This window comes from Aspergillus steynii, assembly GCF_002849105.1.
Source record: "Aspergillus steynii IBT 23096 chromosome Unknown P170scaffold_1, whole genome shotgun sequence".
In the NCBI taxonomy this organism is placed as follows: domain Eukaryota; kingdom Fungi; phylum Ascomycota; class Eurotiomycetes; order Eurotiales; family Aspergillaceae; genus Aspergillus; species Aspergillus steynii.
In genome coordinates, this window is record NW_020194398.1 from 4,292,841 (window position 1) to 4,305,202 (window position 12,362).

Consider the following 12,362-nt stretch of genomic DNA (forward strand, 5'->3'; position numbering starts at 1 on the left):
CAACCATGGCCTTTCAACTTCCGATCCCCAAGCCCGTAAGGACCCTTGGTCTATGTTCTGTCGCGCTCGACTTTTCTAACCCCAGTGATGCCGTACAGAATATGGCGGCGGTGACCTCCGATATCTGGCCTTCCATGTCGAAACTTCTGAATGCGCCGTGGAAGAATGTCGAGCGCGGCCCTTCCTCCGGATCTATGACTTCCCAGCGCACGGCCGGGGAAGCGAGTTCAGCGGTATGTTCCGCGTCACGGACGGATGGTGAAAATGCTCTCTTAACTTTCTGACGAATTATCTAGAACACCGGATCTGTTGCACTGCCCGAGTTCCTGCACACGGTGCCCTCGGCAGCTTTGAGAGCGGACGTCACTCACCAATCGGGATGGTCACGTTCCTTGTTCAATGGTAATCACAACCCGGGTGCTCGAGAATAACTTGATCGTGGATACTGACTGGTGGATTGTTTGCTTCAGAACGCTCTCTCTGGACCTCGCCCTCCCTAGCCTCCCGGGCCTTCTCTCCGTCGTCTTCTCGTTCCTATTCTACGTCTTTGAACCGACTTCGCCACGTTCCCCATCCCCTCGGTCTTTCCAAATTGCAGCAACAACGGTTTCTCTTCGGTGGTCCCTCTCGCAACGTCTTGGCACAGAAGGAGAAAACTGCGAACAACAATCCACACAACGTCAATGCTCAGAACTCCTTCTACCAGGACCTCCTTCGTGCTAACATGCCGGCGATCGTGGTCGAGCGGTATAGGAGTGGACATTTCGCCGGTAACGAACTCTCGGAAGCAATCTATTTCAAGGCCTTGAATGTGGTCGGAAACACTGGCCCCTCACCAATTGATCCCAACGCAAATCAGAACGTGAACATTGAACAGCTCCAAGCCATTGGCCAGGCCGTTGCGGCCCAGAAGCATGGTGGTCAAATGGGATTGGCGACGAAGCAGAACGGCACTGGCGCGAAAGAAGCTCCACTGTATGTTGTTGTGGAAGAGTCACTTGGAAGCACCATTTTCCGATGGGCTAAATTCTTTGTGTCCTTCGCCTTTTTCGTTTACATGTCTCTTGTCCTGGTAACTGTTTTGGTTGAAACGACGGGCGTTTTGAAGAACATCCGAGGCCCTCAGAGCAACGAAGCCCAGCCGCAGCATCAGACTGTTCGCTTTAGTGATGTGCACGGCTGTGATGAAGCTAAGGATGAGCTTCAGGAGCTCGTTGAGTTCTTGCTGAACCCGGATCGATTTTCTTCGCTCGGTGGCAAGCTGCCTAAGGGTGTTTTGCTTGTAGGACCTCCCGGCACTGGTAAGACTCTTCTTGCCCGTGCCGTTGCGGGCGAAGCCGGCGTCCCCTTCTTCTACATGTCTGGATCTGAATTCGATGAGGTGTACGTGGGTGTTGGTGCTAAGCGGGTCCGTGAGCTGTTCGCTCAGGCCCGCGGCAAGTCACCCGCGATCATCTTTATCGATGAGCTGGATGCGATAGGCGCCAAGAGAAATGAGAGGGATGCTTCGTACGTGAAGCAGACGTTGAACCAGCTACTCACCGAACTCGATGGCTTCTCGCAATCTAGCGGAGTGATCATTCTTGCTGCGACCAATTACCCGCAACTACTGGACAAGGCCCTGACCCGACCTGGTCGGTTCGACCGCAAGGTGAACGTCAGCCTCCCTGATGTCCGGGGTCGGATGGATATTCTCAGACACCACATGAAGGACGTGCAGATCAGTACCGATGTGGATGTTGCAGTGATTGCGCGTGGCACACCTGGCTTCTCCGGTGCTGACTTGGAAAACCTGGTCAACCAGGCCGCCATTTATGCCAGCAGGAACAAGCAGAACAAGGTCATCGCCAAGGATTTCGACTGGGCCAAAGACAAGATCATGATGGGAGCGGAGGCTCGCAGCCGGATCATCCAGGACAAGGACAAACTATTGACCGCCTACCACGAAGCTGGCCACGCCCTCGTTGCTTACTTCTCTCCGTCCTCTACGCCACTGTACAAGATCACCATCGTTCCTCGCGGAATGGCGCTGGGTGTGACTCACTTCCTGCCCGAGATGGACATGGTCTCTCGCAACTACACCGAATACCTGTCCGATATCGACGTTTCCATGGGTGGCAAGGCCGCGGAAGAGCTCATCTTTGGGCCCGACAAGGTTACGAGCGGCATCTCAGCTGTAAGCTTATCCCCCTGCACATCCTTGTCGCTTGATTGCCGTTTGCTGACCTGATTTTCAAACAGGATATCCAACAAGCCACCGAAACGGCCTTTACTTTGGTCACTCGGTTCGGATACTCCAAGAAGCTCGGAAATGTCGACCTTTCCACCAATTACAACAGCCTGTCGTCCGAGACCAAACAGGAGATTGAAGGCGAGGTCCGGCGTTTAGTTGAGGAGGCCCGCGTGCGCGCCGCGAACATCCTCAACGAAAAGCGAAACGAATTGGAGCTCTTGACCCAGGCTTTAATCGAATACGAAACTCTCACCAAGGAAGAGATGGAGAAAATATTGAAGGGAGAGAAACTCAAGAAGCTGGAACCCCCGCCGCCACCGCCTCTCAAGTTGCCCGATGCTCTGCAGACGACACGGTTAAACCAGTCCAATGCTGATCAAGAACCCCCGACATCCAACGAATGAGGTCAACTTCCCTCTTGACGACATTTTAGCTTCTCTCTATTGATAATCCTCTTTCACTCTCCGTTATTGTTTTCTTTGAGTTGGCCTCCATTAGGTGTCTCGAGAACCGGCATTGTCCTTGTCACATCCTGGACTGCCACCCTGGGGTAGTTCTCGTTCGGCCTTCGGTTTCCTTTTTTTTTTTTTTCACATTGTACTCGGTGTTGCGTCTTCTGCCTGCTTTACCCCCATTATCTTTTCCCTTTCCCGTTTTGTGTTTTGATATCTTTGGTCTCAATATTCATCCTCGAAATCCGCAATCACAATGAAGAGCAAAAACCAGGCATGTACTTGTTGTTATCTGGCATATAGCAGGGTGAGTTACGGAGTGAGCAAGCGCCGGCGAGCGCGGAACTGAAAAACTTCCATACTTGCCTTTTTACCTGAGTACCTTGCCTGTCTTGGGTTGTATTGTATTGTACATACATGCATAGGTATCAATCGAAATTGAATGCTGAAGCTAGAAAGAAATCCTGGAGTATTAGGAGGGGCCGGTGTGAGGGTTGGTTGTGAGACAAGGTGGTGTTTATGGTGTTGTCATTGTCATCTGTAATAGGAATGACTGGGGGGTGGATGCTTGTATCATGAAACCGGAGACTGGACAAGATGGAGTTGAGTGATACTGATGACCTTCCGGACATACTGAAGGCAGATGGCATGGATGGAACAATAAGGTTCTCAACATGAAGCAGCACTCCAGAGATATATCACGTGGGCAGCGGGGCCAACCCCTCCAAGGGCAATGATGTTAGTCGAATGACAACCAACCTGTGTTTGGAATAGTAGGTAGGGGGTTTCTATCCAAAAGTAATCGTCTATGCCGTCGCTGCCCAATAAATATATACCAGAGAATTGAAACACCCGCAATATCAACGGCGAGATGAGCACCCACAATACAAGTCGTTCGTTACTCGGAATGGACCCTTAGTTTGAGAGATCAATGGACTTGTTCTAAATATGTATGTGAAAGCTAATATATATGTATAAATATGTACCAGGAAACCTGCTCAATAAGAAATGAGATGAAGAATCGGGTATCTTCAGAAAAGACACCACACCGCCGGAATGGCCAAAGCGAACAAAGAAAAGACCCATGAACCCCAATGAACACATGACAAACGCACACCGCTTAATCGCACAAAAATCATCCAGGTATTATAATAGAACGTGGTAAGGGGGTGTCCCCTTTCATGTATATTTTCCTCCTTTTATCTTTTGGAAGAGCAGTTTACTCTTCGTCTTCTTCCTCATTCATTTCACCCGAGTCGGTCCAGCCGCGAGACATCTCGACGGCCTTGGACCATTGCTTGTACATCTTCGCACTCTGCTTAATGGAAAGATGAGGTTCGAAGGTTGTGCGGTTGGCGCGATTCATGTTTTTAAGCTCATTGAAATCCTTCCAAACGTCGATGGCGAAGCCGGCGGCGATGGCCGCCCCCAGAGCGGTGGTTTCGTGCATAGCGGGACGTTCAACCGGGATCTGAATCACATCTGCTTGGGTCTTGAAAGTGTTAGTATTTCTTCTGTCATGCGAACATCGATAAGACCTGCGCAACATACCTGCATGCAGATGTCAGAATTGCTCATTCCGCCGTCAACGGCGAGTTGAGTCAATTTGTGCCCGCTATCTACCTCGATAGCATCAAGAATGGCCTTGGTTTGGAAACAGGCAGCCTCCATGGTGGCTCTTGCGATGTGTCCACGTTGCGTGTATTGGGTAATGCCAACTGTGTCATAATTAGCAAAGGACATCTCCATGTTCACACCCGATGACTGAACTTACAGATAGTTCCCTTGGCATCATCGATCCAGTAAGGCGCGAACAAACCACTGAACGCCGTGACGAAGTAACAACCGCCGCTGTCGGGCACAGACGCCGCAAGGTCACTGACTTTGCGTGAGTCACGGAAGAAACCCATGTTGTTCATCAGGAAAGAAACACCACTGCCTGCAACTGCCACACTGCCCTCCAAGGCGTAGACAGGCTTCCGATGCTTGCCCAGTTGGAAGCCCACAGTGCCAAGGAGACCGTGCTTAGAGATGACTGGCTTCTCGCCAACGTTGTACAGCAGGAAGCATCCAGTACCGTACGTGTTCTTCGCACTTCCCGGCGTGAAGGCGCAGTGGCCAACCAAGGCGGAGGACTGGTCACCAAGGCAGCTAGCGATGGGGATGCCTTCTAGAGGACCCGAGCTAACATATCCATATCCATCTGGGTCCGACGACGGAAGAATGGTAGGTAGACGGATCTTGTTCCTGTCCAGCCCGAAGAAGCTGAGCAACCGGTCGTCATAATCAAGCGTCTCAAGGTTCATGAACATTGTTCGCGAGGCGTTGGTCACATCGGTGACCAAGCGACCACCCTCAGGGCCGCCATTCAGATTATAGATGAGCCACGAGTCGACAGTACCGAAGGCGAGTCTTCCGTCCTCATATGCCGCCTTGACTTCGGGCAGATGCTCGAGCATCCATACCAAGGTAACGGAGGAGGGGTAGGTAGACAGCGGAAGACCACACATGTTCTTGAGATCATCTGCGCCCGGTCTAGATTTCAACTCACGGACCAAGCCCTTGGTCCGGGTGTCGGGCCATGCGATGGCATTGTGGAGAGGTTCGCCGGTTTCCCAGTCCCAACACACCGCAGTCTCTCGTTGACTGGTGATCCCTATCGCCTCGATTTCGTCGGTAGAGTGGCCTAGGGCGAGGAACGTCTTCATCGCTTCTTCGATGCAAATGTAAACGGAATCGACCAGCTCGAAGGGATCCTGTTCGTGCCATCTAGGGTTGCGAGTCAGCGAGGGCGATCCGGGCGGTGGAAAAATAAAAAATAAAAATAGGAGATATGGGAAACTTACCCTGAGTATGGGTGGATCTGACGAAACTCGGTCTGGTATTTCGCTACGGGGACACCAGTACAGTCGAAGATGATAAAACGAGAACTAGTCGTGCCCGTGTCGATGGCACCAATAAAGCGGTCCTTCAGATTGTCATTGCGACGATTTTCGTTCTGTAATAAAGAACGATTGCCGTCGTGCGATTGATAAGAGTGAAGGTCGGCATAGATCTCCTGCTGGTCTTGCTCGTCGACGAGCGAGTCCAAGTCGGACATATCGAAAGGGTTCCTCATTGTGACGGTGGGGTTGGTTTAGGCGATTTAGGAGAGAGATGAGAGATGAGTTGGCAAGAGATAAGATTCTCTCTCCAGGATCCGCTGGAGAAAAGAAAGAACGGGTGGCAAAGAGCAGCAGGGATTGTTGAGGAATTGATTGGAGGGAGGGACAGAGGATAAGAGAAGAGGGGGAGAATTTACGTCCCGAGCGCAGTTCTTAAGAGAGAAAAGGCGGGGGAAGAGAGAACGAGGATTGGTTAAAGGATGACGGAATTGGACTACGCGGAAGTGGTCGGTGGGGGGCAGAGGAAACGAGGAAAAGATACTGGGCAGCCAAGATGCTGAGAAGCCGGAGAAGTGGATGGCCGTGACGTAGCCGGATTCGGGGGGTGCGTGTTGGTAAGGCGGTGGGAAGGAAGAATCACTCGCGAGAAGAGGGGAGAGAGAGAGAGAGAGAGAGAGAGAGAGAGAGAGCGACAGTCAGAGAAGCCGAGCCGGAGAGCGCCAGAACAGGAGAGAAGTAGGCGGGGATGAGGTCACCGAACGGCCGGTGGCGAGGCAGCAAGGCAGGAAAGGGAAGAAACGAGAAAGAAAGAAATGAATCTTCGCTCTTCTCCAGAAAGGACAACGGAGACTCTTTATCCAACTCGGTGGATCTGGCCCGCCCCGACCAAGTATTCCCGGTGCATAAGTGGACAGCTTGCCCTTGGTACCTGTCTCTCTGGATGTACTATGTAAGTACTAGGCGTAGGCGCCATGGGGGTGCATGTAGGAACCTCCATGACTCTCTCGCCCGGCCAGTCCCTCCTGCTTGCCTGGCGAAATCCCCGTTCGTCCATGGCGGAGAAGTGGGGGCGTGGGGGACCCTTTCCCGCCTTCGCATTGGAAGACGCTCGAATTCCCACTTTCTTCGGGCCTTCTTTTTTCTTTTTTCTTTTTTTTTTCTGATCAGACGACCACCGTCCGTCGTCAGCACTGACATTCATGGCCCTCCTTACGCGGAATGGAGATTGCTTGTTTGGGGTTTTTGGGAAGGTTAGCCTGGGGGAGGAAAATAATAGTCCCAAAATCTGGAGTCGCCGTCTCCCTATTTCCGTTATCGTCAATTATCACCCTGCACTATTTGATTCCAATTCGGACCGGGGATCCGGGTTATCGCTCCCCATCTTTTACTCCGTACGCAGATGTTTTTGGCTGAAACCTCAGGAATTGATTGATGGATTTTTTTTGGGTTCGGGTGCTATACAATTCCTTGATTATGGCCATCAATCATCGATCACCCTTCATCCTGGATCTAGAATTTAAGGGTCATTGAACGGAATTCTTAGGAGTAAGTCACCTTCATTGACGAGAACCCCCCAAAAAAAGAAAAATAAAAATAAAATAAAATCGCCCTTTTCCCATCAGTGCGGTAAAGGAGGGTGTGTCCGGCAGGGCTTCCGATCATCGCAGCCAATGGCTCGAGGAACGCGACTAAGAATAGTAGTCGGTGTTGGACTGCCACATGACATCGATCACGGACCCATCGCAGGTCGATTCCATGGTTTTCGGTTCTAGTATCTGCACCTCCACCCGGACTAGTCGCGGTGCCTAGAACACCCCCCGAAAACAGCTGTACCCGGGATGGTCTCCAGCAGTATACGCTGGGGGTCGAGATAAGCAATCGTCGTAGACTATCTAATTGTGATTGCCGCCAACAATGAGAACAAGAGACCCGTCTCCCTTCTTTCTTCCTTTTACATTCCCCCTTCCAAGGCTTGTCTAGTGTGATTATTCCTGGTCTGCGATCCTCCTACAATACGGCAAGAGATCTGATGGAGGCAACATGGCGGCAACATGAAGACAAAAAATTATAAGAAATAAACACACAATAATAAAAAACCAACGGGCTCAGTCTCTAATCGATAATGCAAAGCCGATGTGCAACCCTACCCGATCCATTCCACAACCAGACATACCTACCTGCAGAAGAGATGCCGATCTGGAAATCGAATCTCCATCGAAGCCCAACCACCGTCCCCCGAACAACGGGGAGGAAATAATCCTAAATAAACCAGATCACATCCCTGCCAAGGTAGGTAGGATTGAAGACAAAACACGCAAGAGAGGGGCTCTGCGGGCCCCGTTTCCTCACGACTCCGTCGATCGAGCACATGACAGTGTGCAATTTTCTCCTCGGCGATCTAGACCGGCCCTTTTTACCCCTGGATTATTGCTCTTTCCTTTTTTTCCTGATCATTTGGAAGTTCTAGCTTCTTCTCTTTGAGCGTTCCAGGGTCGTTGCTGGAATTTGGACCCCCTCTCTCCTTTTCCCCTTCTCATTGTTAGTTTATTTTATCTTATTTCAGGATCCGTTTTTTTTTTTTTTTTTTTTTTTTTGCGCGTGCTCATGACCTCTTCCAGAGTGGACACCCAAGCATCCATTAGTAATGTCAGAACTATATTTTCTTTTTCTTTTCCCTTTTCCTTTTTTTTTATAAAAAAATAAAAATAAAACTAAAACTAAAGATAACCCATGACCCCCCGTTCGAAACTATTTAATATCTCCAGAGTACCCCAATTCATGGTGAGGCCTAAACATCTCATATTCAGGTTTCTCCTGCGTGACTACCCCGTCCAAGGGTTCGTAGACCCTTGTCCATCTAGCACGCGTTCCGGCCGGGATGAGACGGCACTAAGGAAGCCGACGGGGGGAACAAGTCATCGATTCGGTGTTGTGATTTACGGAGAAATTCGAGCAGCGGATAGTCGGGTCGGCTTGGCCCCCTCCGTTAGTCAACCCTGGGCCACGGGATCAATTGTGCCGACCGGCAGAAAGGGTCTCGACGCTGACCGGCTCTCATTTTAACTACAGACAATATCAATCTCAGTGTCACCACGGAGGATTAAATGTACTGCTCGAAGATCCTCCTGTCCAGTTCCGTGTTTCGGATGAATGAATTATTGACGACAGCTGCGAAGTACGCTGTAAGCAATTGTTGAGTTGACCAGTCCGGCTGACGGCCCAACTGCCTCCGTACTTTCGCATTTCCACCCGGTGGTTTTCCGGGCCATCCTCAAGCTCTGCCCGGCTAGCCAGCTGTCGATGTCATGATTATGTATCCCAGGGTTTGCCCACGTATCCCAGTTAGCTCAGAGATCCCACCGAGGCCCACCACTCGCCACCTCAGGGCGGATAGTGACGTTTGCGACCAGACTTCAAACCCAACTTACGTAGCTTTGCGTGCCCTGGATGAACATGATCGGCAGCAGAGGTCGCTATTTTTTTTTTTTTTTTTTTTTTTTTTTTTTTTTTTTTTTTTTATTTATTTTGATTTTCATTTTCAACTCGTCCTTTTCGGCGTTTCAACCCTCCCAGGATAATCAACTTGAATCATTCGGAGCCTCCATCTCCAGCCGGCATTGACCTTTGATGCACTACGGACCGTTGGTCCCAATTGGCTGGAAGAGACGGATCATCAGAGCATGCAACAAACCCGGAGTCGATCCTCCACCGAGAATTCTTTTATTTATTTATATCTTAGAGATCAAAAAGACAAATGGCAGAGAGTACTGCACGGAGTAGCTGAATTTTGGCAAATCCCCATTGAGACCTTCAAGATCCCGGGACAGCTAGGACCGATCGATAGATAGCATACCCCGTGCGTGCGTTGTTCTTTGGACCCGCCAAGAACGAGGGAAAACAGAGTTACGGAATCTACGGAAGGGAACCTTTTCCTCTCTCTTTCCCTTCGCTTCCTTTTCCCACGCCGCAGCCGTTCAAATGGCCAACGGTGAGATCCTGTCAAAGGTTGGTTAGTACCTATGCGGACCGATACCTTCCCGGCGCTTCCTCCCAAACCTGTTTGGATCCCGGCCAGTCGTCATCGCGGGCTGTTGCTGCGATCTGCAGATTTCGTGGCCGACAACTACCTATACTCTGGTGGGTGGTTCCGTCGCCAGGTTGCCATTTGTACTTCGCAATGTTATCTATCTACTCCGTCCCTATCTACCTAGCTATCTATGTCTTGGGCACCACGAGGACTGGCCCAATTTATGCACGGAGCATGTATGCACATACATAGTAATCAGGTAGGTACATGATTAGTACATGACCGACATATTTGCAGGGTATCGATCTGGTCGGTTACCCTGTTTGGGTCCTGACAGCGAAGTGTCCTCGTCTGACTTTCCTTGAATTGCTCGTTTGCAACGTTCCCGCCGGATCCTGGGCGCTTTCCGGGTTGCGACTTGCTGGTAGGTCGTTGTCCCTTGTCGTGTCTGGTCTGGTCTGACCGACCCCGTCATCCCCAGGGTTTGGGTCTTGCCTGGGCTGTCAAAACCCCGCATATTCGGTCTTGGATCGTGCGATCCTGGTCCGCCACGCCCGGGGTTACTTCGTCTAGTGGTGACTAGTAAGGCTGGGCCTGGGGTCGTGTTCTGTCTGTTTGGATATCCGACGTGACCTCGGGAATGGGCGCCAAGGGCCTAATCTCTTACCATCAGGGATTCCTTACATATCCGTAGTCCCGTGGGGAGAGTAGATCCGGAGTTTGGAATCTAGGCAGGTAGGGGAGAGGGCACGAGCCACTGCGCTCTACGGTACTACCGAGTACGACCTTAGTCTCTAGGCTGTCTCCCCGCACCCGATGAGTCCGGAGTACCTTATCTTCGATGGTTACGGAGTATACGGCGTATGTCGAGTCGGACGAACCACTCTTTGCCTTCGATAGCTTCAAACAATGGAGACAGGCTAAACAAATGAAAAATTCCAGCGTCCGCTGATTCGTTGATTCCGCATGTAATCTACAAGAAACTCAACCCGACAAAAAGATAAAACTGACAACCAAAACGAGAAACAATGATATGGGACCACTCCTTTTGCTTTACTGTCACACGGGACTTGCCACAGGCAAGGTCTTAGAGACGCATCGTCGCTCTCGGGCCACTCCATCATATTTCAAACTATGCACAACATATCACATGCTTATACAATCACGGGATCGGAGGATCTCTTTTGATATAGAGTAGTTCGATTGAATTCGATTCCTTTACTCGGCGTCCTCGAGCTCGGCCTTGCGGCGGGCCTCAAGCTCCTCCTGCTCCTTCTTCTTCAGGAACAGCAGAGCGTTGATCTTGTCGGTGATGCTGTGCTCCGAGGTGATGGTGTTGGCAATCTGCTCACGGCCGACCAGGGTGGCCACGATGCTGGCTCCGACGACGAAGGTCAGGACGAAGCGGTACATGCTGTACCAGGCGGGAGCACGGCCGTGGGTAGCGGCGCGAGCGTCGTTGTAGTAGAGGAAGGTGAAAGCGAGGAACTGGCTGATCAAAGCGTATTCGGTGGGGAAGAGCAGAGTCGGCCACGCAACGGCAGGGGCGACAACACCGGCCGCATAACGCTTGTAGCCGTACTTTCCGCCGTATCCGGCCCACTCAAGACCCCAGTGCACGGCACCCAGGAAAGAGAGGATCTGTTCATCACTCCCGGTCAGTCTAGATCTTGGTTTAACCCGATGTCGTGGACTGCACTTACCACAGCGCCGTATCCGACCTGGATGGGCTCGATCATGTGGAGCAGGAGCTCGGCAGTCTGGCCGGAGAAGATAAGGCCATCGGCACCAGCGGCGGATCGGCTGATCTCGTACGAAAGGTAAACGGTCTCCATCGAAGTGGCGAGATAAGGAATGACACCGGCCATACCGAGGTACAGAGCCTCCTTGGGGACCTCCGCAAGGCTGAAGGTGTCCTTGATCACTTTCTGTGGTAGAATCCCGAACGTGAGCCAATTGCTCTTTGGAACTATGCCCGACGCGTACAAAGCCCGACGGGACCGCATATGATCGGGGGGAAGAAACGAATCGATGGATACATACCGCCTCACCCTTGATACCGGCCATCATATCAACATCTTCCTCGCCGTGGGAGTCCTGCTCGGATGGAATCAGCGATTGGCGTTCTGTACAGTGCCTACCGGCAACCGTGACCTTCTCACCTTGGACGAAGAAGAGGCATAACGGACAAGCGCCGTGGTGACGGGCTTGCGAGCAGCCAGAGCAAGGCTGGGAGACGAGGTCGGACGAGCGGGAAAGCGAGCGGCGGAGGTCAAGGGAGCCTTGAAAACGTTGCTGGCGAAGCTCGAGCGGGCGACCGAGGCATTGGTGTTGGAAAGAGCCCGGAGGGCAGAGCGGGCAGCGGTGGTTCTGTACAACATGGTCGACTAGGACAGCTAATTTTTCTCCCGATCTCGGGTTAGCAAAGCGATGACTGGAAAGCTCGGATAGACGGTAGACGGACGACCACTCACCCAATTGAGCTGGAAAAAGAAGAAGAAGAAGAAGGAAGAGTGGAGTTGAGGGTATTCACCCAGGAGCTGGTCGAGTTTGACTCGTGGGAGTGGAGATGGCAGGCCGAGGAGACAATTGATCCTGGAGACAACGAATGAGTGAGGTGATATTATGCTGAGGTGCGGTAATGCTCGGGCTCGGGCGCACCGCAGACGCCACTGCCGCAGGTGTCATCGACCGGCAGCCTCAGGCACCCAGCAATCCACCGCCGCCCGCATGCGGGTGACTCAGCCGGCAGGGCTGGAGCCCTA

At 51.8% G+C, this 12,362-nt stretch overlaps 3 protein-coding genes across 3 annotated transcripts; 1 reads left to right on the plus strand and 2 right to left on the minus strand.

Annotated features, from left to right (window-relative positions):
* Positions 1-5: 5 nt before the first annotated feature.
* On the plus strand, positions 6-2,637 carry P170DRAFT_347165 (i-AAA protease YME1; the record flags this gene model as incomplete). The annotated part of the gene is made up of 5 exons (XM_024843610.1): positions 6-35; positions 99-233; positions 297-402; positions 471-2,176; positions 2,242-2,637. 5 exons carry the CDS (start codon positions 6-8, stop codon positions 2,635-2,637), a joined length of 2,373 nt encoding a protein of 790 aa, XP_024710373.1.
* A 1,267-nt stretch (positions 2,638-3,904) lies between these two features.
* P170DRAFT_343477 (glycerol kinase) lies at positions 3,905-5,803 on the minus strand (the record flags this gene model as incomplete). Its single annotated transcript, XM_024843404.1, has 4 exons — positions 3,905-4,177; positions 4,237-4,403; positions 4,460-5,454; positions 5,532-5,803. The coding sequence occupies 4 exons, from the start codon at positions 5,801-5,803 to the stop codon at positions 3,905-3,907; spliced, it is 1,707 nt and encodes a 568-aa protein (XP_024710374.1).
* A 4,723-nt stretch (positions 5,804-10,526) lies between these two features.
* On the minus strand, positions 10,527-12,224 carry P170DRAFT_432613 (DUF3429 domain-containing protein). The gene is made up of 5 exons (XM_024848299.1): positions 12,072-12,224; positions 11,760-11,993; positions 11,641-11,694; positions 11,301-11,525; positions 10,527-11,238 (listed from the first exon to the last, which is right to left on the minus strand). The coding sequence occupies exons 2-5, from the start codon at positions 11,976-11,978 to the stop codon at positions 10,816-10,818; spliced, it is 921 nt and encodes a 306-aa protein (XP_024710375.1). The 5' UTR covers positions 11,979-11,993; positions 12,072-12,224; the 3' UTR covers positions 10,527-10,815.
* Between the last annotated feature and the right edge of the window lie 138 nt (positions 12,225-12,362).

What these genes read in the sequence shown, in the direction of transcription:
- P170DRAFT_432613 (XM_024848299.1), bottom strand. Translation starts at nt 11,978, where the DNA reads ATGTTGTACAGAACCACCGCTGCCCGCTCTGCCCTCCGGGCTCTTTCC. An exon ending in ATGCCTCTTCTTCGTCCAAG is followed by an intron (nt 11,695 to 11,759) that starts GTGAGAAGGTCA and finishes CCATCCGAGCAG; the next exon opens with GACTCCCACGGCGAGGAAGA. An exon ending in CCGGTATCAAGGGTGAGGCG is followed by an intron (nt 11,526 to 11,640) that starts GTATGTATCCAT and finishes ATTCTACCACAG; the next exon opens with AAAGTGATCAAGGACACCTT.